This window comes from Myxocyprinus asiaticus, chromosome 45 (genome assembly GCF_019703515.2).
Source record: "Myxocyprinus asiaticus isolate MX2 ecotype Aquarium Trade chromosome 45, UBuf_Myxa_2, whole genome shotgun sequence".
Classification (NCBI taxonomy): domain Eukaryota; kingdom Metazoa; phylum Chordata; class Actinopteri; order Cypriniformes; family Catostomidae; genus Myxocyprinus; species Myxocyprinus asiaticus.
This window is the reverse complement of record NC_059388.1, coordinates 23,663,479-23,691,263: the sequence shown is the minus strand read 5'-3', so window position 1 is coordinate 23,691,263 and position 27,785 is coordinate 23,663,479. Positions and strand designations below refer to the sequence as shown.

The 27,785-nt window shown below is 41.2% G+C and overlaps 1 protein-coding gene across 2 annotated transcripts in view; it reads right to left on the bottom strand.

The window, feature by feature from the left end:
* Positions 1-27,785, bottom strand: part of LOC127435381 (UPF0606 protein KIAA1549-like) — a 43,475-nt gene that overhangs the window by 13,806 nt on the left and 1,884 nt on the right. For both annotated transcript variants that reach the window (XM_051688807.1, XM_051688808.1), the window contains 13 exons: positions 14,166-15,515; positions 12,626-12,714; positions 12,330-12,504; positions 11,965-12,095; positions 11,616-11,802; positions 11,451-11,510; positions 9,106-9,260; positions 8,840-9,017; positions 8,370-8,554; positions 1,429-1,634; positions 1,204-1,331; positions 688-702; positions 375-601 (listed from right to left, as the gene is read on the bottom strand). In XM_051688807.1, coding sequence (XP_051544767.1) covers positions 375-601; positions 688-702; positions 1,204-1,331; positions 1,429-1,634; positions 8,370-8,554; positions 8,840-9,017; positions 9,106-9,260; positions 11,451-11,510; positions 11,616-11,802; positions 11,965-12,095; positions 12,330-12,504; positions 12,626-12,714; positions 14,166-15,515 — 3,086 coding nt within the window. The remainder of the gene's footprint in view (positions 1-374; positions 602-687; positions 703-1,203; positions 1,332-1,428; positions 1,635-8,369; positions 8,555-8,839; positions 9,018-9,105; positions 9,261-11,450; positions 11,511-11,615; positions 11,803-11,964; positions 12,096-12,329; positions 12,505-12,625; positions 12,715-14,165; positions 15,516-27,785) is intronic.

Below are 27,785 nucleotides of genomic sequence, written 5' to 3'. Positions count from 1 at the left end.
GTCATTCTGTTTAACATATCCTTTGTTGTTTCATGGAAGTAAATGAATGTTCATTTTTGGGTGAACTATTCCTTTTACCAGTGTAAACCAATGTAAACATCCAGGTCTTAGTACTGATATAACATGTATACTTTCTCCACCCCACTATTTCAAATCCTCATGGATAAAATCAAATCCTAATGAATATTCTGTTTAACTCTGAAATTTCTCACATTATGGAAATTAAATGCATTGTGAATGACATTTCACGTTGTCTTTAAAGGAATTTGTGAGAACGTTCTTCATAGTCTATTATTTGAGTGTTGTGTAAGCACTGGTTGAGCCTGTCATTTACACAAACATGTGTTTGTGTATGTGAAGAGGAGCTTACTGACCTCACTGTTGACCTTTGCTCCATCAGGCATCTTCTCTGTTAGGTTGGGACTCAGGTCTTGGTTGTGTGAATGAGGGGGCGGACTTGGCATGGGCTGCATGGCTATAAGCTGAATTTTATTGGACACTCTGCGTGTTCCATCGGATGAGCCTCGGGATAGACGGTCCACATGTTCAAATATGGACGAGGAGGACAACTGCTCATCTGCACCACTGCCAGGCTGAGCACCTGGAGATCAAGGCCAGACATCAAAGGTCATGCATTTGTGACTAAATATATGCAAGTGCAACATGATTGTGGATAAAGAAACTTACCAAGTTTGTTTTTTGCTGGCAACCAAGGGAATAAGTGGGGAAGAGAGAGAAAGTGAAAGATATTCAAATCAATTCAGTTCTATTCATATCAATTCAATTCAGTTTTTATATTGCGCTTATCATAATACAAATTATTCTTAAGCAAATATATATTACATATATATATATTACATAAATACATACACTGTGTTTGGACAATTTTGGACACTTAAGTCACACTTAAAAATGATGTCATTGCATTAGATAAAAAAAGGCCTTTCCACAGAGCTAACTTAATTTTTTTCGTTTTAAATAGCCATTTTTGAACAATATATCTATTGTTTTGTATTCGAAACCAAACAAACTTCTTTTTGTGAAATGTTTTGCATAAAAGTGTGTTTGTGCTATAATTCTCTGGTGGTTAAATACAGCAAAGTGTGGAATCGGGTTCACTGTGTGCTGGATTTTGCATTTACAAATGTTTCCGGCTCTTTCTATAATTATTGTGTATGCGTGTTTGTTTGTGTCATATGGTACCATGCTTGCTCTTGCGATGTTGGGGTTTGCTGTCACTTGGTGTTACAGCAGGTCTGGTGCTCTCCTCTGCTGATTCTCTGCCACTGGATGCTTCACTTCCTAATGAATCTCCATCAGACGGAGACAATCTGACAAACAAACAAGTTGTGCAAGTTAAAATATTATATATATACCTGCTCACACGCAATCTAAAAATATAACACAGGATCACAGACAGTCCCCTACCTGCCCCTTCTCCGTGCAGCACGTGATGCTTTCGTGGACGAGCTCTTTGATTTGGGTGTGTTCAATTCTCCGCCCTCAGAGGGTGTGGCTTCTTTAACAGGGGGCGGTAAAGGGGCAGGCTCTTGAATTACCATGATGTCATCTTTACTGTGCTGGCCCAGGTGAAGCTTTGCAAAATCAAAGCCTTTTACACTGGGAGGCTGCAACTAAAGAAATTATAGACAAACATATAGTGTCGTTCTGAGAAACGGTGCCATTAGTGCCTACAAATTTTCAGAAGTTTTTCTATTTTTATAGGGCAGTGAATTAATAATTTTTTTTAACTAATTTAGCGCACAGTTTTCTGTGATTAATTGCATTTAATCATGGTACAACGTACATTAAAGCAAACATTAAAATTGAATCATAAATATATTGACTTTATACTTTGTCTCAAAGAACTTGTAAGAAATTGGTCATCATTTATTTAATTATTTAAATATGTATATGTTAAAATGTTCCGTTTTCTGAGGATGGATATATATATTAGACACATTTTTACAGGTATAAATCTTTATATATGTATACATGCCATTAATCAGTGGACATGCTGTAATTAAAAGTTTTGCTAAATCTTTTTTTCCAGTGGACTTTTTTAATAATAGGATCAAATGGGTAGATTCAGTTTATATCAAGCTTTTTGGACAAGATAAACTAAAGTGTACATTGCCAATGCATTATTAGACACTTTACATACAGATATAAAACAAATTGAATGCTGAAGTTTATTCATGAAGTTTTCAATCTCAAAACTATTTTTATCTCTGGCTGCCATTCAGTCTCTATTGTGCACACGCTGGGTCTCTCACTTTTGACAATGGTTCAGATGACAGTAAGAGAGAGCGTTTTCGGGTGATGCGAAGAGATACAGTACAGCAGCTTGCCCGTATCTCTCCTACACATGGCTCACCACTTGCGGGTGAACTCTCCATTCTCTGTATAGTAAATTCGCTCCCATGTTTTTTATGCCTTTGTCGCGCATAATAAAAAGTGTGCACTGCTCCACACAATCAGTTTCTATGCTAGAATGTGCAGTCGAGCTGAGTGTGTAACTCCTGGAAATGTATATATGCCAATTTTAACCACAGGAAGTTGGGAAAAACATAAGTAAAGTTTAAAAAAAAACGGATACTGCATTCATTGCTTTGAATTCATTTTTTTAACGTGTTAAACTGTCAACTATTAAAAGCAAAAATGGATGTGTTAAATTTCCCATCCCTAATTTATATATATATATATATATATATATATATATATATATATATATATATATATATATATATATACAGTTGTGCTCAAAAGGTGAAGTTTCTGGAGTGGCCATCACTGTCTCCTGACCTTAATATCATCGAGCCACTCTGGGGAGATCTCAAACGTGTGGTTCATGCAAGACGACCAAAGACTTTGCATGACCTGGAGCAGCTATAATATCGGCAAGAATTTGGGGCCTCATAGACAACTATTACAAAAGACTGCATGCTGTCATTGATGCTAAAGGGGGCAATACACAGTATTAAGAATTAAGGTTCCCTGTCTGTCACTCACTCAACGTTGTGTTGATGTAGTGACACTAGGGGTCACTCTTGGGAGTCCGAGACACCTCTGGTCTTTGATAAAAAGCCAATGAAAATTGGCGAGTGGTATTTGCATGCCACTCCCCCGGACATATGGGTATAAAAGGAGCTGGTATGCAACCACTCATTCAGATTTTCTCTTCGGAGCCAAACAGTCATGCTCATTGAGCTGAATTCCTGCTGTTCATTCACCTCTGCTGGATCTGACGGCGCATTTCAGCGGCTTCTCCCTCCTTTGCACTGGTGCACTGCAGAGAACGTCCCTGGGCGCTTCGGAAGAAAAAGAGAGTATATTTTCTGAAAGAGTTTATTTCTCTAAAAGAGCGGCACACACGGAATGTTTTTTTAAAGACGCGTCATTTTAAAGATGCCTTTCCGATTGTGTGTTATTCCTGTTGCGGTCGTTACCTCTCAACTTCGGATGGTCATGATCGCTGTCTTTCGTGTCTGGGCGCGACCCACACGGAGGCAGCATTCGTGGATGGTTCATGTTCTCACTGCGAGAACATGACCATGGCAACGTTGCGATTGCGGCTTGCTTTCGTAACAAAAATCATCACGACTACCGTCCACGGGTTATTCCTTGCAGGATTGGCGCTCCAGCGGTGGCCTTCCTGCCTCTGAGCGCCCAGCTGTGGCACACATCCGCCCCCGATGTGACAGTCTCCACGGGTCATGAGGATAGGCCTCTTCCTCTCCCATCCCAGGCTGTTCCAGGGGTGGTCACAAGGAGCCAGGTAAGTGCTTCGATGTCCCTAGACTCAGCACGGCCACAACGTGGTGTGGCACCTCGAGCTCCGCCCGCCGCGAGGCCCCACCTGCCGGTACGTCCGACGACGTTGTCCCCTTGGTCCCCCTTGCGCGGAACTTGGATGCGTGGCTTGTGCTTTCCAATCCGTCGTGATGGCTGGTCCAGACCGTCTGACTCGGCTACGTGATTCAGTTCGCCAGGCGCCCGCCCGGGATCAGTGGTATCCACTTCACCTTGGTGACGGACGAAAACGCTGCTACTTTGCGCGTGGAGATCGCTACCCTCCTACGGAAGGGCGCGATAGAACCTGTCCCTCCGGCCGAGATGAAGAAAGGGTTTTACAGCCCCTACTTCATCGTACCGAATAAAGGCGGTGGGTTGCGGCCAATCTTGGACCTGCGGGTACTGAACTGGGCTTTAAACAGACTCCCGTTCAAGATGCTGATGCAAAAACGCATTCTGGCGAGCATCCAGCATCAAGATTGGTTCGCGGCGGTAGACCTGAAGGACGTGTACTTCCACTTCTCGATTCTACCTTGACACAGACCCTTCCTGCGGTTTGCATTCGAGGGACAGGCATATCAGTACAAGGTCCTCCCTTTCGGCCTGTCCTTGTCTCCTTGCGTTTTCACGAAGGTCGCAGAGGCAGCCCTTGCCCCGTTAAGGGAAGTGGGCATTCGCATTCTCAACTGTCTCGACGACTGGCTAATCCTAGCTCACTCTCGGGACATGTTGTGTGCACACAGGGACTTGGTGCTCTCACACCTCAGCCGACTAGGGCTTTGGGTCAGCTGGGAAAAGAGCAAGCTCCTCCCGGTTCAGAGCATCTCTTTCCTCGATTTGGAGTTGGACTCAGTCTCTTTGACAGCGCACCTCATGAACAAGCGCGCACAGTCTGTGCTGGCCTGTTTGAAGGCGTTCAAGCAGAAAACAGCGGTTCCACTGAAATACTTTCAGAGGCTCCTGGGGCATATGGCATCCTCAACGGTGGCCACCCCGCTCGGGTTGATGCATATGAGACCGCTTCAGCACTGGCTTCAGACTCGAGTCCCGAGATGGTCATGGCACCGCAGGACAGGTGTTCCCCTAGAACAGGTCTCCAGGTGCGTCGTGGTCACAACAGACGCCTCCAAAACGGGCTGGGGCACTGTTTGCAATGGGCACACAGCCGCCAGCTTGTGGGCGGGCCCACGACTGCATTGGCACATCAACTGCCTCGAGTTGTTGGCAATTCTGCTCGCCCTGCAGAGGTTTCGGCCGTTGATCCAGGGCAAGCATGTGTTAGTTCGGACAGACAACATGGCAACGGTAGCATATGTCAACCGCCAAGGCAGTCTGCGCTCTCACTGTATGTCACAACTCACCCGCCGTCTCCTCCTCTGGAGCTAGCAGCACTTCAAGTCACTGCTAGCCACTCACATCCTGGGCAACCTCAACACTACAGCGGACGCGCTGTCACGGCAAGTCACACTCAGAGGAGAGTGGAGACTCCACCCTCAGGTGGTCCAGCTGATTTGGAGTCGATTCGGACAGGCACAGGTGGACCTGTTCGCCTCCCAAGAATCCTCCCACTGCCTGCTCTGGTACGCCCTGACCGAGGCCCCCCTCGGCATAGACGCACTGGCACACAGCTGGCACCCTGGCCTGCGCAAATATGCGTTTCTCCCAGTGAGCCAACTTGCACAGACTCTGTGCAAGGTCAGGGAGGACGAGGTGGTAGACACGATCACTCAGGCCAGGGCCCCCTCTACGAGACGCCTGTATGTCTTTAAGTGGCGTCTGTTTGCTAAGTGGTGTTCTTCCCGACGGGAAGACCCCCAGAGATGCGCAGTCGGATTGGTGCTTTCCTTCCTGCAGGAGAGGTTGGAAGGGCGGCTGTCCCCTTCCATCTTGAAGGTGTACATTGCCGCCATAGCAGCACACCACGATGCAGTCGACGGTAAGTCCTTAGGGAAGCATGACCTGATCATCAGGTTCCTGAGAGGCGCCAGGAGGCTGAATCCCTCTAGACCGCACCTCGTTCCTTCATGGGACCTCTCTGTAGTTCTTCAGGGTCTACAGAGAGCCCCCTTTGAGCCTTTGCAGTCAGCTGAGCTTAAGGCACTCTCCTTGAAGACTGCCCTCCTGTCTGCGCTCACTTCCATCAAGAGAGTAGGAGACCTGCAAGCGTTCTCTGTCAGTGAAACGTGCCTGGATTTTGGTCCGGGCTACTCTCATGTGATCCTGAGACCCCGACCGGGCTATGTACCCAAGGTTCCCGTGACCCCTTTTAGGGACCAGGTGGTGAACCTGCGAGCGCTGCCCCCAGGAGGAGACAGACCCAGCTCTATCGTTGCTGTGTCCGGTGCACGCTTTACGCATCTATTTGGATCGCACGCAGAGCTTTAGGATCTCTGAGCAGCTCTTTGTCTGCTTTGATGCACAGCGGAAAGGAAGCGCTGTCTCCAAGCAGAGGATCGCCCACTTGCTCATTGACGTCATAACTATGGCATATTATGCCCAGGACATGCTGCCCCCAGTAGGGCTACGAGCCCATTCTACCAGGGGTGTAGCAGCCTCCTGGGTCCTGGCCAGGGGTGCCTCTCTAACAGACATTTGCAGAGCAGCAGGCTGGGCAACACCCAACACTTTTGCAAGGTTCTACAACCTCCGGGTGGAACCGGTTTCATCCCAGGTAGTGGCACACAATACAAGCAGATAAGCCTGGGATAGCCGGCCAGGTGTATCGCTTGCACCTCTTCTGAGCTGAAGAAGTGCGCCATTAATTCCCAGTAGTGTTCACAAACTATGTTCCCTGGTTGACTTCCTCCGAGCCCTGTGGCAGTTGAGTTTTCGGAGAGACTCACTGCCGGCCCAGTACACATGCTAACTAAGAGCCCTGTTCTGGGGTAGGTGCTCCGCATGTGGCGGTTCCCTGTAAGGTAACCCCATGCGATATATATCTTCCGCTAATTCGTTTCCCTGTTGGCAAACTGCGTCTTCCTTGGTTTGTAGTCTCCATGTTTGTAGTAACTCCTCCCCCGTTGGGTAGGATCTACCTTGAGACTCTCCACATGGTCGTCAAAACCATGTGACGTATTTTTTCCACCTAAATATCCCCCCCTCTCTTTGGGGTGTGGTCTCCACGGTGTCTCCACGGTGTCCTCCACTTGGGAGGGACACCCCCCGACTAGACCTGGTGGCCCAGTCGGATAATCCCCCTTCTTTTTTAGGGAGTGGAAAAAAGAAGGGGAAAAGAGGCCACGACTGGGTTAGCCTGTCTCTATCTTTTGGGTAGTCTATCCAAAGGGCCGTTCGACACTCATAACTACGTTGGGGGAGGTTACGTGTCAACCTGGTGTGCTGACTACGAGGCACACAGTGGTCTGCCCGTCACACACCGCCAATTCACTTAACACAGTTCAGCCAGTTGTGGCGTTTCGTATAGGGACCCCTAGTGTCACTACATCGACACAACATCGAGTGAGTGACAGATAGGGAACGTCCTGGTTACTTGCGTAACCTCCATTCCCCGATGGAGGGAACGAGACGTTGTGTCCCTCCAGCCACAATGCTGAACTACCCGCTGAAATGTCCGGACCTTGTCTCAGCTCCTCAGCATAAAACCTGAATGAGTGGTTGCATACCAGCTCCTTTTATACCTGTATGTCCGTGGAAGTGGCATGCAATACCACTCGGCAATTTTCATTGGCCTTTTATCAAAGACCAGAGGTGTCTCGGGCTCCCAAGAGTGACCCCTAGTGTCACTACATCGACACAACGTCTTGTTCCCTCCATTGGGAACGAAGGTTACGCAAGTAACCAGGACGGTATGCAGACTTTTGAACAGGGGTCATTTCATTTTCTTTGTAGCCATGTTTTGTTTTATGATTGTGACATTCTGTTATAACCTACAGTTGAATATGAATCCCATAAGAAATAAAAGAAATGTGTTTTGTCCTGCTCACTCATGTTTTCTTTAAAAATTATACATATATTACCAATTCTCCAAGGGTATGCAAACTTTTGAGTACAACTGTGTGTATATATATATATATATATATATATATATATATATATATATATATATATTATCTTTTATTTGAAAGTTTACAGGTGAACTGTCAAGTACCAGGCATAAAGTACTGGGCAGGAACAACATGCATACCTAATATTCAGATAAGTGTACATTAAATATAATTATTAAATTGCTGTTTCCAATGACTGTTATAGGTGCAACTTCAAGCACCATAAATACTGTAGTATAAAGCCTATTTCAAACAGCTGCAAAAAGATTTGCCAAAATTCAATATAGAATATTTATTTAATTAGCTAAAGCTATATTTTCCAAATAATATAACTTTAGATTCCTATGGCATCACCTGAATCTCAGCAAAAAACTATGACCCAAATATGATACAAAAAAAATTGCACAATTCATAAAATGGCTGTTACAAAGTAGACCACTTTTTTGAAAAAACCCTTGACACAGGTGAGTAAAATAAGCACTGATACAAGCCTCCTTTACATGTAGTGTCTATAAGTGGGCAAGTCATACCCCACTCACACACACACATATACACACACACACTCAGCACCTTCTGTCTCTGCTGGATGGTGCTCATGGCATCTGGCTGAAACTCCAGCTTCTCAGAGCGGCAGAGCTTCCAGTAGAGGATGATGATAATGAGGATGACCACCAGCAGAGGAACCACGACCCCCACGATCAGCCACACATTACTGGGCTGAGTCTCAGAGGGAGGCAGGGCCAGCTTCTCCACCGCTAAAACAGTGACATGAGATATCGGTCTTAAATAAGACTACAAAGCCTATTTATGCTTTAATCTTGTAGAAAGAGTCAAGACTTGTCAAAAGAGAGTCCTGTTTTGCTGATTAGACTCTTCATCTCATGATGTAATTGTACATTATTTTAAACATCATTAAAAGTACTATTCACTTCCTTAGGCATAAACCTTTTTTAGTGGTAAATGCACTTAGTGCACCTATGTAAACTAAATTGTGATCTGTATTGAATTGTGCATGTACTTTATAACTGCACTCAACTCACGTGTAGCTAGAATTCCATGTACCCGGTAGCCCAGCACAATTGCAGCTCTCTGCAGGTTGAGTCTATTGAGCATGGCCGCAGTGGCCTGAGCTGGCAATCTCTCTCCTGACCCCACCTCCACAAAATACACCAGCTCTAATGGGTGCTCTGGCCCATCCAGGCGAAATGCCTGCACAATCTGAGACACAACAGCAGAGGGATACATTTATCCATGGAATATGTGGAAAGGATATACAAAATATGGTAAAATTTGTGTTTGTATGCACCTGTACACTGTTGTTGCCAATAAAAGTAGCTCTTCTCCAACGACGATTGCCAGCCCCGAATCCAAGACCTTCTCCAACCAGCAGGGCCAATCGCCTCTCCATCTTTGCCTGAAAGGTTCTTTCATTCACACGCTGATCCAACACACCCAGCAACACTAGAGAAAGGAAGTATTATCAGAAACATGTTCTGTCATTAAAGCTACCAGTGTCGGAGATGGTGCTTTTACAATTTGTAGCTAAAAGTTCTCATACAGTCAAGCTATGCTTTGAAAAAGCTGTTCGCTAGAAACTTTTTTTGGAACCAGGATCATTTAAATGAACCGTCCGAATGAACTGATTCTCAAAAATCAATCAGATTTTCAAACGCTACATTGAGAGAGAGTTGATATTGTAGGCCAACACATTTCACTACCTCAGTTCACTCGGTTGTAAAGTGGCATATGCATTACAATGTTACAAACATTTTCATTAATTGTCTTTTATTGCAACTAGTGATGTCAAAAGTACCAGTACATCAGTCTCACGTCGATACTAAAATAAAAAGACGTCACGATACCAGTGTTTATGCAGTACCGGTAGTAATGAGCACAGACTCAATTTGATACCCTCGTGCTGTCTGACTGACACAAGCTTTCAAATGCTCATACAAATTTGACATATTTGGGAAAAATGAAGGCACAAATTAAAATTGTGATAGGTCCTACTGTGATTTTTAAACCGCAAAAGGATGCTGTTGTACTGAATAAAAGTGTTTACCAATGTTTTCTAATACTGTGATGCTCTGTTGTGCAGCACTTTCTTTGACAAAAAAAAAAATAAGACCAACGTTGTGTTTTAGATTATGCTGTGAGGATCCTTAGAAGGATTTTATTTGATTAAAAAAAAAAAAAAAAAAAATACAAAAAAATTCAATGGAATGTTGAAAAGCAATTTTTCTATTTTCATTATTTTTTTATTTTATTTTTTTTATGAATTCATTTGATTCAGTTGAATTAAACCTCAAAACAAACAATTCTGAAAAAATAAAAAAAATAAAAAATAAAAAAAAGGAAAATACAATATTTGGGAAAAAAATTAACATTTCATTGGGCCCTTGTTTACTTAATTGACAAACACTTTAAGGAAACATGCAGTTGTTTTAATTTATTATTTAAATTGATATATATATATATATATTTTTTTTTTAATAGGCTACAAAAATGTGTTCAATAGCATATTATAAATTTTTGCTGTGGTATCGAAATTGGTACAGAGAATCATGAAATTTTACTGGTATTGGCACCAACTATTTAAATTTTGGTAACGTGACAACACTAATTGCAATTATACATCGCTACTAATTGGACAAGTAGCTTTTAACTGGAAAACCTTCACTGTTTTGAAAAAAGCTGAGCTATGTTCAAACTGAAAAACTTTTTTATCCCCTAGTGTCGCTACTTTCACTTAGGGTGCTTTCACACTGGCAGTTTAGTTCGAAAACACAGCACGGTTCGCATGAAAAATTGGTAATGTTAAAGCTGTCATACGGACCGGGGAGAGCACCGCGGTATCAAACCCGAGACTACCTGTAAGAGGTGGTCTGAGGTCGGTTGCAATGGAACTGTAGCGCGATTCGCGTGAATGTGAAAGCAACACGGACTCGGGTGCGCACTCATTCAGGAAGTAAAGTAACCTGCGCGTGCGTTTTAGCCGATGATGACATCATTAGTTTCGACAACACACGAGGATCCACACATTCCTGAAAGTCCCAAAAAAGTAATGACACCACAATGACATAGAACACTATAAATATTGTCTGTCTGTCTATCTATCTATCTATACACCTTATAAATACTATATATAAATACTATTATAGGTTATAAATATAGGGTATAATAGGAGATGACAGTGGCGATAACTTCACATTGGACACGAGCGTGAGTAAGCGTGCAGTGTAAACAAAGATGCAAATTAATTCCTTGCAATCAGCTGTATCCTCAAAAAACGCCATTTGCGAGCAGCAGCAAGCCGCCTTCCCTTAGACACCTGATGAGTTACGGCATGAAGCGCACATATACGCAGTTGTTGTTCACTCTGCTGTGCATAATGGCACCAAAATAACAAAAAAACAAAACGTATGATGAGTCGCGTTGTGTTCTCCATGCGTGTTTGTGATGACGTAAGATGAACGCAAATGGACCGGGGTTCGATAGAATCAAGTGAGTGTGAAACCAGACCAAAGGTGTGGGGGGCACCGGGAACAATCGCACTCGGAATCGGACCGCAGCAAACGTGCCCAGTGTGAAAGCCCCCTTAGTTACCCCCCAAATCTGTCTGAAAGCTACACTTAAACACAGATTAACAACCTGTTTTCACCCAGGATGCACGTAACAGATGAGACACATTCAGTTCGGGGTAGTGAAAAGCTGTAAGACAAATATGGAAAAGATATTATGAGCAATAAAAAGAAATTTCCATGATAAAAAGAGCTATTGTGTATACAGTATTTGTCTGTTTATATACTGACTCACGTTCAGCGATCTGCAAGGTAGGAAAACCGAGGTAGAAGCTGAACTCCACTGCGCTGAGCTGCCTCATGTGGCCACTGACATCTGATCCCATCAGGAAGCCTTGGGAATCATGCACAGCAAAGGTGATGTCCACTGGTGCCTTTTGCTGACGCTGGCCTTTAGGAAGGCTGCTAGTGATATTCACAATCTAAACAAAACAATTGTACAGCTTAAACATTATAATATCTAAACATAACTGAAATATATAAAAGTATACATTTAAAGGACAATGCATTTTTGTTGGCAAAACTTTAAGCATACCACAGCAGTTTGTGTTTTATTTTTAATATGCTCTTGGCTCTAAACGTACATGGATTGTGAAATTTCCATTTTCCTGCGAGCGCTTGCGCACTTCCGCGTACGCCATGAGCAGCCCCTTTTCCACACGCTCACTGAAGCTGCACAAACGCACGTCCACATGACTCGGTACAAACTGTAGCACTGCAGGAAATATGAGACAAACGGTTATATAACACTCATATGACATTCTTAAAACATTTACATGTTATGAATGTTCAGATGTTAAATAACAAGCAACAAAAAGCTATATTCTCCATAAAGCTACATTATAATTCTGAGGGATTTAAAAATAATAGCTCCAAATAGAAGTTATTAATAACCTTTTAACTTAATTTATGTAGACTTTGCTGGTCAGTGTTTGGTTAGTGCTCTCACCTGTATGGACCTGATGTATGTAATCTGGCACTGCATATATGGGTGTGATTGACAGAATGGTAGAGGAGGAAGTGCTGTGTGCTGATTGGCGGAGAGAATTGATAACTGACACAGCATTGTACACCAGTGGACCAGAGACTGCCCGGAAAATGAAATTGGGTGGAGCCTTGAGGACCTGAATAATTTTGCATAGATATAAAGTATATCACTGATCTTAGAAATAAAATGCATGGTTGTGGTCTTAGCAGGTGGGAAAAGATGTTTTCTTTATACCTGGAGTGACCTTATATACTCACCTGTAGCTCAACGGAGCGGTTAAACTCTCGTCTAAGAATCTCCCGCACATGAGCTTTGGCAAACGCCACTGATGAACCACTGGTCATACCTGCAGGGTCACAGAGAGTTCAAAGGTTCATGAGAGACATTTGACCTATTTTATTTTTGAGTAGTTTACATGTCCTGCAATGTGACATGCTATACTCCATCTAAAACTATATTAAAGGGATAGTTCACCGAAAAATTATAATTCTCTTATCATTTACTCACCCTCATGCCATCCCAGATGTGTATGACTTTCTTTCTTCTGCTGAACACAAACAAGGATTTTTACAAGCATATCTCATTTCGGTTTGGTCATCACAATGCAAGTGAATGGTGGCCATAAATTTGAAGGTCAAAAAAGCACATAAAGGAAGCATAAAATAATCTATATGACTCCAGTGGTTTAATCCATGTCTTCAGAAGCGATATGATAGGTGTGGGTAAGAAAAAGATCAACGTTTAAGTCCTTTTTTACTATAAATTCTTCTCCCTGCCCAGTAGGTGGCGATATGCACTATGAATGTGAATCCCCAAAAGCAAAAGAAGAAAAATGTGAACGAAAAAGATTTATAGTACAAAATTACTTAAATACTGATCTGTTTCTCACCCACACTTATCATACTGCTTCTGAATACATGGATTAAAAAATTGGAGTGATATGGATTACTTTTATGCTGCCTTTATGTGCTTTTTGGACCTTCAAAGGTCTGGCCACCATTCACTTGCATTGTGAGGACCTACAGAGCCGAGATATTCTTCTAAAAACCTTCATTTGTGTTCAGCAGAAGAAAGAAAGTCATACACATCTGGGATGGCATGAGGGTGCGTAAATGATGAGAGAATGTTTATTTTTGGGTGAACTATACCTTTAAACCACATTTTGCTAACTCATTTATAATTATAACTTTAATAATTATCATGCATGCAAATTTTTATGACCATATTAATTGAGAGGCTGCATGGAATCTTTGTATTTTTAAACATTTTAATTCATTTGTCACACCACAGGACCATTTAAAGACAAACTAGAACTAGTGAATGCAAAAGGTAATTAAAAACTCGCCAGCATTTAAAATATATACTTTCCCTAACGCATTCATAACAAATTTTTTTTTAATTCTTTTTTTTACCTTTAATCTTGATGTTGAAAAAAGTTCATGGACATGTTGTGTGTAACCCTCTACAGTAAACTTCTAAATTTCTAAAGGGGCCATATCATATGTTTTTAATCATTTTATTTTTTCCTTGAGGTCCACTATTCATCTGTTCCACTTCATAAATGTGTGGAAGTTCTTAACAAGATGTTTTTGCAGCTTAGTTTCAATAAAAGGCCTTTTTGGACTTTGAAGTTTTGAGTGCTTAAAGTTAAAATATGTTTTCATAATACAATAAACTCTTATTTCAGAAGAAAAAATAAGATTTCTCATTATATGACCCCTTTCATTAGATCAGTTTTATAAGTATTAATACAGATTTCCCTCTATTTCATGAAATAAAAATGCTTTGTCATCTTACCCACTCTAACCAGGTACATGTCTGGTTTGGTGATGTTGCAGACATACAGTCGGGGAGCAATGGACAAAGGAATTCTGGGGGTTGTAGGTGGTGGACTTTTGGTGGAGAGGCTGGTGGAGCTCAAGGTAGTCATAGTTTTAACTGTAGTGGTGGTTGTAGGTCTGGTGGTGGTTTTGATGGTGGTAGTACGTGATTTTGTAGCAGTTGGAGGCTTCAGGGTGACAGCCTGTATTACTGGACCCTCTGAGGTGCTAGGTGGAGGCTGGGTGGCCGGCACTGGGTGGGTTTTGCCCACATGAGTAGGTATGGAAGGAGTACCCTTCTCGGGTGTTAAGCGGACTTCAGGGGGTCGTTGGGTATCGGTGGAAGTTGATGATGGGGGCTTTGTAGGCTTCTTGGATGTAACAGGTGGACTGGGTTGAGGAGTAGTTTGGTCAATATGATCTGGGACTTTTCCCAAAGTGGCAGTAGGTGTGTGGGTTGGTCCCACAGTAGTGTGGGTGGGGGTAATATGAGGGTGGGCATGATGCGTCCTATTTCTCGCAATACTAGCATTCTCTTTGGCTTGCAATGTGTTGTAGTACTCCATACTGTTCATGTCAGGAAGCAGCATTTCAGTTGGCTCAATCGGAAAAAGCTCTGCCCAGTCAAAATCCAGGTCATCCTCCATATCGTTTATGTGGGTGGAGTCAGGAGCCAATGGGAGGCGGGGATCAGTGGGGTGGGCCGTCCTTAAATTAGTTCCATATTTTATTGTCCTGCTGGGTTGGAGGTCTCTAGAGGAGAGGGGCAAGATTGGACGAGAGGGGAACTCTGTGTTGTAGCTGACTGTAGTATCATCTTCAGCATCATATGGATCGTATCCATGCGTAGGGAGGGTGGTGACCAGAGAAAACTCCTCCCCTTCAGATCCCATGAACGTAAGAGTTTCCAAATAGTCTCCAGAACCCCAATCCACCTCGGTGGAGTGGGCGGGATACAGGTCCTCAGGTGCCACCAGGGTGGGAGGGGCTGGAGTAGGTGCTCTGTCCTCACGAATAGGAGGCATCTGGCTGGGAGTTAGAAGGTCTGGTGGGCGTAACAGCAGGTGAATGCCCTGAGCCCCATCTCCTAAGTTACCCGACCCTTCGGGGCCAAGAGAGGAAGTGGGATCTATGCTGGAGGCACTGTCATGGCGACCAGGGGACATGGGATGTTTGGTACCAGATGGCCTGTGTGCTGGACGCCTGGTTCTTTCAGAGTGTTGAGATGATGAGGAAGATGATGATGATGAAGATAAGGCAGGAGGTGAATGTGTTCTTGATGGAAGCTGATTGAGGCTTCTTCTGGACATGTTAGATGGGAGCTCCACTGCATGAGAATCAAGGGAAAACAAGGCCATATGAACATACAGCAGGATAGCAGACAGATTAGTTCAATATTTGCAAACAGCAGGAGGACAGATTGTAAATATACCTCATTTAAATCTCTTATAACACACAATGCGGAAAAAGCCCAAAGCAGATTGTAACTAACAGACCATTATTTTAACAACACCTCGACAAGAACTAGTCCTGTGGAGGAGTATTAAACTGAATGTAAGATCTATTAAATCATATGAATGTTTAACAAACCAGCAGTAGTCACTATAATGTGCCCATTTTAACAATTATTGCATTTTTTTTAGAAGAGACTGTGCCATTTGTGCCACAGTTGTGTCCCAATGAGTTACTACTTATTTAATTAACAGGATTAGTATACTGAACATAGTCCTATTATTATAAACACCATTTACTGTGTAAGTCAAAAATCTTTAGGCAAGCAAAATCAAAAAAGTATTTTCAAAGTTTCTCCTACAGCCTGGCAGTTACATTGCAGTATTTTAAAATCAACATCCTGAAATTATTTAATTATGGTCAAACTTATAATCACCTTGTTAAGCTAAATATTGTAACTATAAGTATTTTATAAGTTATACTGTATAATATAAACAAAATAATTATTATATTACTTAATTATATATACTTTACTTTTAAGTATATGCAAGTATATGAACTTGGGTTTAAAATGAGTTTAAAAATATAAATATAATATAAATATACATTTTATAATATAAATATAATACACATTTAAAAATGTAGGTTTAGTGTTAGAGTTCACAACAATAATTATTTCGACTTTTTAAGACAGTAACCACATATTTAGGATTGGGGTAATAACCAGTCAATGAAAATCCCATAATATAAATAAATATGGGTAGGGATGCAAGAAGGAAACACGAAAAAATTAAACCAAAAATATTTCTAAATTCAAATTACACTTCAAACTAAATGAAAATATAATAAAAATAACTAAGTGGTCAAAACATTCATACCAAATCCAAACATTTTACTCTCTCCAAGTTTTCCACTGGCCTCTTTTGCAGTGACAACAGGTGGAAAAATGCCAATAAAAATGAGATCATAAATACAATTGTAAATATAAACATAATAATAATAATTGAAAAATAAATCATGACCTAAAGATAGTTTAACACAAATCTCATAAATATTTGTTTTATAAAACGGCTACAACAGTGATCTTCATGGACAAAATTTTTCCACTGTATTTTCAGAGTTTGAACTTTATTACCACCTACTGGTGGAATCTCCAAACTGCAAATGCAGGAACTGAGTTTAGACTTTGCGCTGAGATAAGACGTGTTTTAAAACGTCTTAGCGCAATGACCTATTTTTCAGGAAATTTGCAAATTGCACTTTGCGCCACTTTATTTACATACAATACACCCCCAGTTTGCTCGCATACACACACATATAGCGCAACCACTCCCACCCACGCCTACTTGCGCTTTGCGCTACCACGAAAATTGCACTTAGAATTAGCACTCTCACGAAAACTTAATAAGACGTAGTGGATGGTCGTTGCATGTAGCGCTGCTCTTTGAGAACTCATGAAAATAGAGCCCATATTCCTTATTTCAACAAGCAGATAGTCATATGGTGGCTGGTTAGAAGAGCTGTCCTGTTATTAATGTGATTTTGATGCATTGGCACTGTGGGCCACTGTGGTTAGAACACTGGGTTTGTGGGTAATGAGGCTCATTGAACGGCACAGTAAGGGAGACAAAGTTCAGGACAGCTGAGAGACATTAGAAGGCCAGTGTGTCATTCAAAATGATGACAGAGAGAGAAAGAAAAGACAGATGTTCTCAATCACTTTGCACACACCAATTCTCCTCTCACGACAGAGAGGCATTTAACTCCAATACTGATGTTAAATGACATCAACCTCAAAAAATAAAGTTATTCAAACTGTTTAAAACACGTGCCGTCGAAATAGCTACCCATCTGTTTGGTGAGTCATTATGACACTAATTACAAATCACATAAAATTTGATATTTCTTCAGCTGTGCATCAACCACTGGCAGACAAATGTTTCTAGTTAATGTTTGTTTCCTATGAGACACAAAAGAGTCTTCAACATGGAGTATCATTTAAATCTCACAATGTTTTTTGTCTGATTGGAAACGTATGCGCACAAATAGAATAATTGTTTAAATCTATTATTTCCAAGGACTGATATCCAACAATTCCGCTCCTAAATTCTCTATAGAATGATTTAAAAAAAAAATCTTTATAACTTTAAAACTTTATAATAATGTTCCATAGTTAATACTTAATAGGGTGGCCAGACGTCCCATTTTTCCCGGGACAGTCCCGTATTTAAGCACTTTTTCTAGTGTTCCGACTTATTCTGAAAAAAATTGTGTTTTGTCCCGTATTTCCCCTCTCCTAAAATTTCTCTATCGCCTATGCGGCTTTCTCAGTCATGTGAGTATTCTAATCAAAGGTAACCAAGGATACGACTTGTAAAACTAATAAAATCACACCGTGTTATTTGAAGTACATGATTGGATTAAACTATCCAATCACAATCCCCTATCAATAGACGTCCAGTTAGTGAACTGACTGAAGAGTCAGTTTGAAAGAGCACACAGATGAAACTGTGGCTGGAAAAATGTCAAGGAAGCGTGCATGTACATTTAATGAGGATCTTCAAAAACAGACAGAGCCTAGTAAAGTGAGGTGTGAGATTTGTGGAGCTCGCTTTTCCATCTCCCATGAGGGCCGCACCTACATCGCGCAGCATGTTCATACAAAAAAGCATGTGGATGCTGCTAAAAGTAAGTGTGCCACATCAAGTGTTAGCAATTTTTTTGTGAAGCAAAGTTCAGAATCTGACAAGGTGCACGCAAGTGAAGGAATTTTTGCTTACCATTCTGTTGTGCACAGCCATAGCTTTGCACATTCATGACCTGAGAAAAGTCTTGCAGGCCAGACTGGAGGAATCACTCATACCTTCTGACATTAAAAAGCAGCTGGATTCCCTAGGTGAAGCTGGTGACATGCGAGCAGATGATTACTTTTGTGCAGTGAGAATCTTTCATTCAGCATCGGTGGATTACCTCCAAAATTGGAGCCGCTCATTGGAGAACACAGAAAAACTTGAGTGGGCCCTACTGAGAGACATCCCATAATGGAAAGACATTCAGAGCAGCCTCAAACACTTCTACGCCAGAATCCTGATCTCAGTCAGATTAACGAAACCACACTCTTTGATGAGTGGGCTTGCACGAAAAACATTGTCACTCCACTGAGTGGAACATGAACAAGATGGCCGTGTCTGAGAGATGGACAGACATTTATCGTGAGCTGGAGAGCAAGACCATCAACTTCGGAGTCTTAGCCAAGGTCGTGGAGTTTGTTTTATGACTGCTTGGGACATCTGCATCAGTGGAGTATGTGTTCTCATTAATGAACGCAGCATGGACACCAGATAAATCTCGATTCATTGTAACAATCGTGAAGGAAATACTTTTCATATGTCTTAATTTTGGACTGGACTGCTCTGCATTTTATGATAAACTCTTGAAATACAAGCGCACACTGAGAAAAATAGCTGCCAGTGAAAAGTACAAGGTTACAACAGTTACAGATGTGGATGCACCCTCTACTTCGCATTGATCTGCCCCTAGGTAAGGATACGTCAATTTAATTTTTGCTGGGAGGGGGCTGTCCTGTTTTTCACAAGCAGGAATCTGGTCTGGTTGTTTACCCATCAGTAATGACTCAAGTATTACCACTTTCTTCTCAGGGAATTATTTAGTATCAGGACCATTATTATAAAGTGAAAATGTTGTTAACCCATCAGTAATAACTCAAGTGTTACCACTTTCTTCAGCAGAATATTTTTATTGATATTTGGATCATAAAGAGTCATATCATCTCCCTTATGTTAAAGAATAATCAGAGTAAATCATTGTACAGCTTCTAAGGAGTTTATAGCTGTTGTGTTGTGAGTTCTTTGGGCAATTAGGCTAAAGTAGGTCCTGCTTCAGCTGCATCAAATCCAAGTGCTGACTTAGTCTGTTTGACCTTTTTATTTTTTCAAGAAAAAGTCTTTCATGAGGGCATTAGGCATTGATTTGCCATTGCTAGTTGACTTGTTGTACACTACCAACATAACCAAATTTCAAGGTGTTCATTTTGTGATGGGTAACAATTTAGTAGGTATTTTAAGTGATCAGTAGTTAGTTGATCATTCTTTAGTACGTATAAATTTTTCAGTAATTATTGTTTCTCTAATAGTAAACTACACCAGTCATCAATTTGCCATTAACTATGAACTAATTAAATACTCTTCCATATTAGTTGGTATTAGTGACTGAATATTTAATGCTGTACTCTTCATTTGTCCTGCATTAGTTCCTACATAGTTATGTATTAGCTAAGGAACATTATTATAAAGTGTTACCAAAAAAATCTCTATATCCAGTAATCACAAACAACTGTAAATGGTCCATTCTGACCAGCCCCGAGAAAGTAACAGGAAACATGTGATAATCTCCTCTATGTGCTACTTCAGCAGTGGTCTGGGCAATAATTCACACATGAATAAACGTTGCAAAATATGAATAATGACTCAAACAAGAGAACTATTGTTTTGATCCATCATACCTAAAATCATGTTAAAATGCATATTGTTGATGTCTGTTGCCTATACTTTTGATATTTTAATGTTTACGGATTGGTCCCATTCACTTCCATTGTAAGTGCCTCACTATAACCTTAATTTTTGTTGTTTTTAAAGAAAAGGAGGGACAAGTCGAATTAAATTTTTTGTGGTAATCAACATTATGCCACAAATGCTGTCAATTGAGCTTAATTTATATTGAACCCAGAATATTCCTTTAATCGTGGTAAAATCACTGTAAAACACGCCCTGAGTAACTTATACAGGGTTCCCATTTTTTTGGCCAAAGAATTTGAATGACTTGTCCATGACCTATGCAAGCATTTGTGATTACTAGATACAGATTTTATAAATTAGTTTGATTCAAAGTTTTTCTTCTAACTAGGTACATTATGCAAATATTTGTTTTACTAATTATATTTTATTGTTTTTTTCAAAATTTTGGTCACATTTTGGCTTTTTAAAAATGAACAAATCCATGTATTAGGGATGCACGATATATTGGCGACCTATATATTATTGGCCGATAACTGGGAAAATCGAAATATAATCGCGTCGATAATGGAATTACCGCCGATATTTTCGCCGATAATTTGTTACGGTTTATTTGCTTGCGGCTGAGAATCTCTGACTGTCTGCAGCGTTTTCCCTTCAGGCAGAGACTCAGGCAGCCCCAAGCGACAGTGTGCATGCACACACACAGTGTGTCTGTGTGAATGAAAGCCAAGCTCATGTTGCTCTATGAGGATTATTTTAAAGGAATAGTTCACCAAAAATGAAAATTCTCTCATTATTCACTTACCCTGATGCCATCCTAGATGTGTATGACTGTCTTTCTTCAGCAGAACACAAATGAAGATTTTTAGAAGGTTCCAGTACTATTATGGTATTTAGGCAGCATAAAAGTAATCCATACGACTCCAGTCATTCAATGAATGTCTTCTGCAACAAATCGATAAGTTTATGTAAGAAACAAGTCAATAATTAAAACGTTTTTAACTTTAAAGCATGCTTCCATCCAGGGCTTTGACGCAGTTTGAAATGGCCGAACTTTCGTGTGACGTTTTAATTATTGATTTATTTTTTACACAAACCTATCGATTTGCTTCAGAAGACATTCACTGATCGACATCAGTGAAAATTCTGTCCTGGCACCTGTGTACTTTCATTAGAAGGACCTGACAGAGCTCCATCTTCTTCTAAAAATCTTCATTTGTGTTCTGCTGAAAAAAGACAGTCATACACATCTGGGATGGCATCAGGGTAAGTGAATAATGAGAGAATTTTCAATTATGGGTGAACTATTCCTTTAACATCTCTGCACCTTGTTCCATTGTTTTAGGTCTGGTTTTAATTTGGGATCATCTGATGTTAGTAACGACACGCCATTTCCCATATTCCGTATATGTTTCATGAGGCAATAAATGAAAACGTGACAAAAACATGTGTTACTTAGGGGCGATCAATTTTGCTTATTACTTAATGAAACAAATAGAATGTGGGAAATTGCACATCATTACTTGCAGCACAGCATTGCAATTTACACAAGCCCCAAAACAACCTAACACGGTTCATAGAAACATTTTCACAGAGTGACTTGAGATGGCTAAAAACACTAGTTTGTGAGTGAAACAAATCTGCTTGTTATATTTTACGAGTTGAGACTTTTCTAACGTTATGACTCATGACTATTCGATCTGTATGATGTTACCTATTCCCATTATGATTGTTGTGTTCAGATTTCATAAGATATACAGTGGAACTGTTACAGATGTGCGCTGTAGTAAGTGTCTATGAATGAGACATGCATAAGCATACACAAACTACTGTCATAAATCTTACACCATGTATACAGAGATTAGGGTTTGTATTGTGTGTTTTGATGTTTAGTCTTCATTACATGATGTTTATCGGCTCATTTTGGGTTAATGCATTATCACAGCTGTTTGAAGTTCATTATTCTCTCTGTTAGCGAGTCATCAAGATTACTGTAAACACTCGTATAAATGGTCACCATACAATTTATGCAGTTGCATTTTTATTTAATTCTCATTCAAATCAGCATTCATCTGTAATATAGGCAAATTTCTAGTTCATGTTACATCTGGCAAACCTTAAATAGCAGCAAGTCCACATTTCAAGCTTTTAAATGACATATATTTTTCAAATGAGAAGCTTTTAATGATTTAGCTAACAGTTCCAGATTAAAGGATTAAAAATGAAAACTTTTTTTAAAATATCGGTTATCTGTATCGGTATCGGTCACAATGAGCTGTGAATTATCGGTTATCGTTATTGGCCCAGAAATTCCATATCGGTGCATCCCTACCATGTATTCAATCAATAAAGTGACTTGCTAACACCTGCTAAAAGCAGTACTGTCTCTTTCACAAAACCGGCATTTCTGTAAAGAACGTCTGTAAATGAGCACATGTTAACGAAAGAGACTTGAATGGCTTTATCTCATCTGTGCCATGCATGATTAGAATTAAATGTTTATGTTTTGTTGTTTTTGATCAACAACTGACTGCAGAGAACAGAAAGGGTATTAAAAAAGACATAATTCAATAACAAATGGGTTGCGTGGATCTTCTCTTTGGACACACATTACACAGAAAAACATTTACTCTCAACACACAATGAAAGGATCTCGCTGCTGAATACTTCACCACTATACTACACAATTAATGGTGAGTGAAATCTAAACATTTACCAGCCAGATGACAAATACATACATTTTAGTCACATAGCATGAAATTTCGTTGCAAATACGAGGGATTTTCTCTCATATTAGTTGAGGGTTGCGCATAGAGTAAAAGATCGATCTTGGGACTTAGCGATTTATAAACATCGATTGATTGATTTAAGAATCGATATCAAGAACGTTCAAAAGAAGATTGTGATGCATTGGAAAATCAGTATTTTTACCCAGCCCTTTGAAGCCTCTGGTGTATGTGTTGAAACTATGGGCTGCCTGAACTACTCTGGTGAGTAAAACATGAAATAACTTCAGTAATTAACTTCTGACTTAGTTAACGGTCAGAATATACCCAGTAGAGAACACAACACTTCACACAGGGGAAAGAAAGGGGAACTGCACACACATACACTATATCAGGGTGCTGCACTGTGAATGGCTCTGTGGCGTGGTCAGGCAAGGTGTTTCCATGGTGATACTGCATGCGTGTGTGTGTGTTATATGTGTGTGATGCAGGAGTGTGTCACATGCCGACCGCTTCATCAGTACGCTACAGATACAGCACAGAGAGCTCGCAGGCATTTCTCACACTGACAGAATTAGCTCACACACACACACGTACACAGCAATTCCACTGACACAGATTCGGGCAGGGAAAGAATAAAGGAGAAAACGTAGAACAGACTGTGTCTATGAATAGCAGCACATTTTTTACAGACTAACGTCCACTTAGCTTTGATGTTACTAAATGCAATCATCAATGCCAAGAATCAGATACCGCACAGCCACAGAAAGAGAAAGATTGAGAGAGAGAGACTCTAGTCCTCAACCCAATAATCAGACTCTACCTCGGCACAGACACATAAAGATCAATGACTTTAATGGAGGGCTTGTTAGACCGTCGGGCACATTTACATCACATCAGTAACACTCACCATGTAAGTGTATGACTCCTAATGAGCTGACATAATGCCCACATAGAGTGTGTGTGTGATTAAAGGGATGGTTCACCCAAAAATGAAAATTCTGTCATTATTTACTCATCCTCATGTTGTTCCCGACTCGTATGTTGTTATTTTGCCATAATCTTGCCATACCATGGCCAGGTTCATAGTGTTCATATTGACCAGGGGCTGTCAAGCTCCAAAAAGGACAAAAACACCATAAAGGCAGGGTCATAACCACTATAGATTTCAAGGGGGACACGTCCCCTAAATATTCCGATAAAGATGGGTTTTTAAATGGGAGTGTCACAGTCACCATTGTTCCCAAGGACTCTTATTTTGAAATTGTTTTTGTCTTGTCCCCAAACTATATTTCCCAGGATTCAATGCCCTCATCACAGCCTTCTGTTCCCCATCTCCCTCACCTGTTCTCCATTCCCTCATCAGCACCTTTGTGTAAAATACCCTCTAGTTTTGTTCCATCATTGTCAGTTCTTGTTTGTTGTTACATGTTCATGTTTATTTGTATCTATCATCATCTTCATTAAAAGCCTGCGAATAGATCCGTCGCCTCCCATCTCATCTCAGCTACACTACGTGACAGAAGAACTGACCAACAAAAATGGATCTAGCGGCCATCAAAATTCTTCTCCTTGAGCAAGGGGACCGTCCAGCTGAGGATCATGTCCGTGAGTTTCTCCATCTGGCAAATTTAGTGCACTATGATGACCACTCTCTGGTGATTTACTTCTCGGTCAGTCTGAATAGTGCACTAAAGGAACTATTGCCTCCGGCTGATCCTCACTGGACACTCTGTGAATATGTGGAGAATGCTAAAGAACTTTGTGTTTTCCCTGACACTGTGGGTTATGGCAGGATCCCTGGGCCAAAACCTTGTTCCAAGCCTCCCATGGCTCCTTGCTCCAGGCCTCCCACGGCTCCTTGCTCCAGGCTTCCCACGGCTCCTTGCTCCAAGCCTCCCACGGCTCCTTGCTCCAAGCCTCCCACGGCTCCTTGCTCCAAGCCTCCCATGGCTCCTTGCTCCAAGCCTCCCACGGCTCCTAGCTCCAAGCCTTCCACGTCTCCTTGCTCCAAGCCTCCCACGGCTCCATGCTCCAAGTATTCCACAGTTAATGAGCCAGCGCCCATGCCTTCCATGGTTAACGAGCCAGCGCCCATGCTTGTAGCTCCGCCCATCCCAGAGCCAGTGCCTGTAGCCCCGCCCGTCCCAGAGCCAGTGCCTGTAGCCCCATCTGTCCCAGAGCCAGCTCTCGTGGAGCTAATAGCCCTAGAATGGATTCCCGCCCATGTGCCCACCCCGAGTACCCTTCCTCCTCCGCTGGTTCCGTCCAGCCCCTCTACTCCACTGGTTCCGTCCAGCATCATAGACTCGATGGTTCCGTCCAGCACCCCATCCCTTTCTCATCTGCTGGCTCCACCCAGGACAACAATGACTCCTTCTGATCAGCCGGTTCCCTCCAAATCACCGGCTCGACCTTCGCCCCTGGGGACATCCCAGACAAGGGGTTCTGTCGACCCTCCAACTCCACCTTGGCCCTCCGAGCCCTGGACTCCGCCTTGGCCCTCCGATCCCTCTGCGTCACCTCAGCTTTTTGCAAAACTTGTTATACATGTCTCTAGGTACAATTCCCTGCAGTTTCCAGTAGAAATGAACACTAAAGCCACTACAACAACTGTGTGTTTTTTTTTTTTTAGAGTTGTTCAGCCGTGATGTCAATTTCACTCAAATCATGACTTCAATGGCTGATTATGACTTTATAAACACTTATTTTTCTCTCTATAACTCAGAAGCTGCAATATTATATCGAGACACTTTTACTTTAACGCATCTTTTGAAAAATTATACATTTTAGTGCTTGTATTACAGACCCACCTAATTATATACACTTATTCCAATATGATTAGCTTGTGCGGTAGTGCACCTCATAGAACGTTGGACTTTGGACTCAGAGGACCGCGGTTCAAAACCAGACAAGAACTCAAGCTGATGCATGACACAACAGAGACAGAAGCAACACAAAATGACATGGTTGCTTGATAAAATGTGCTTTTCATTTCGCTTCTGCATTTTAAAACACTATCAGTTAAGGTTAGGTGTTGGTTAAGGGTAAGGATGTCTGTCTCATTAAATTCTCATTTCTCTTTTCAGACACTATTGGTTAAGTTTAGGGTAAAGTTTTAGGTTAGGGAGGTATGTTTTATTAAAAGAAGAATATCTCAGCTCTGTAGGTCCTTTCAATGCAAGTGAATGGTAACCAAAACTTTGAAGCTCCAAAAAGCACATAAATGCAGCATAAAAGTAATCCAGACTCCAGTGGTTTAATCCATGTCTTCAAAAGCGATCCAATCGGTATTGGGTGAGAACAGACCAAAATATAACTCCTTTTTCTTTATAAATCCTCATAATTCTTTATAAATCTTGACGTCAGCAGTCTCCTTGGCGATCATGATTTCAAGCTTGATTACACTTCCTAGCGGCATCTATCGCTCTGCACATACATCAAGCATTAGTAAGTGTAATAAAGCTTGAAATCATGATCCTGCCTAGAAACTGCCATGGCAAGATGTACAGTGTAAAATGTGTTATATTTTGGTCTGTTCTCACCCAAAACCGATTTGATCGCTTCAGAAGACATGGATTAAACCACTGGAGTCATATGGATTACTTTTCTGCTGCCTTATGTGTTTTTTGGTCATCATTCACTTGCACTATGTTGACCTACAGAGCTGAAATATTCTTCTAAAAATCTTAATTTGTGTTCAGCAGAAGAAAGAAAGTCATACACATCTGGGATGGCATGAGGGGGAGTAAATTATGAGAGAGTTTCTATTTTCTGTTGAACTATCCCTTTAAGTGAGTGAACGTGTCTGCTAAAGAGGCATGTTAAAGTTGCTTCTTCCCTTTCAGAGTACTGGACACTCTTATCCATCTGTCTAATGTATCTAACAGTGATTCATCAATGTGTTTGTGTTTGTGTGTGTGTGTGTGTGTGTGTGTGTGTGTGTGTGGATGTGTAACCAGTGTAAACACAGTAATCACCCTGCTGTCAGCCAAATACAACCACAGCACACCTGGAGTTACTTAACGATTGGAACCAAAAGGAAAACTACAGCTAACCAGCATTTAATTTCAAGGCAATATCAGTCCAAGAATCAAAATCACAGATTTGAATCAAACTAGAAACTATTTGTGTCCCACACAAACACATCCCTAACTTGCAGTTAACCAATAAGAGTTTCTCATCAGCTGATAGTGATGGTAAAAATATAAAAAACAAGGTGGCCAATAACTAATATAATACCGATATACACATAATACAAAAGCAAATGAAACATACCAAATTTTGAAAATAATAATAATAAAAAATAAAAAACAGAAATTTTATCTTTAGACTGTGCTGTTCATAATCTTGGAACTGACATAGTGGGGAACTACAAAATTCGTTTATCAGCTAAGCGGGCACAGTTATTGGTCAATGCTTATGATATAAAAAATGGCCAAATATAAGCCATTTAATCAGACTGGCCAATGTATTGGTCTACCACTAATCCCTACCAACACAAGAAGCACATATTCGTCATTTGGAAACCAATCAAACACACAATACACCATGAATCCCATTCACTTGGCAGCTCTAAATGCCACACACATCATTCACACAAAGATAGACTCACTCATACATACACCCACTCTTACTCTGACGTCCATATCATCTGTGGTGAAAAAGACCTTTTGGAAAACACTGTCACTCTTTAAGAAAGCCAGTTCTTTTGACACGCTGTGGCCACCCTGATGAAAACATCTTAAACCAGTCTGGTTTGCTGGGTTAACCCTTAAACGCATACCTCGGGTCTTTATTGACCTGGGACCTCATTCCACCTCCTGTACCTCATCCATTTTTTGGAGTTGTGCCCACATCTTTTTAGTATTCCTTAATCTTTCT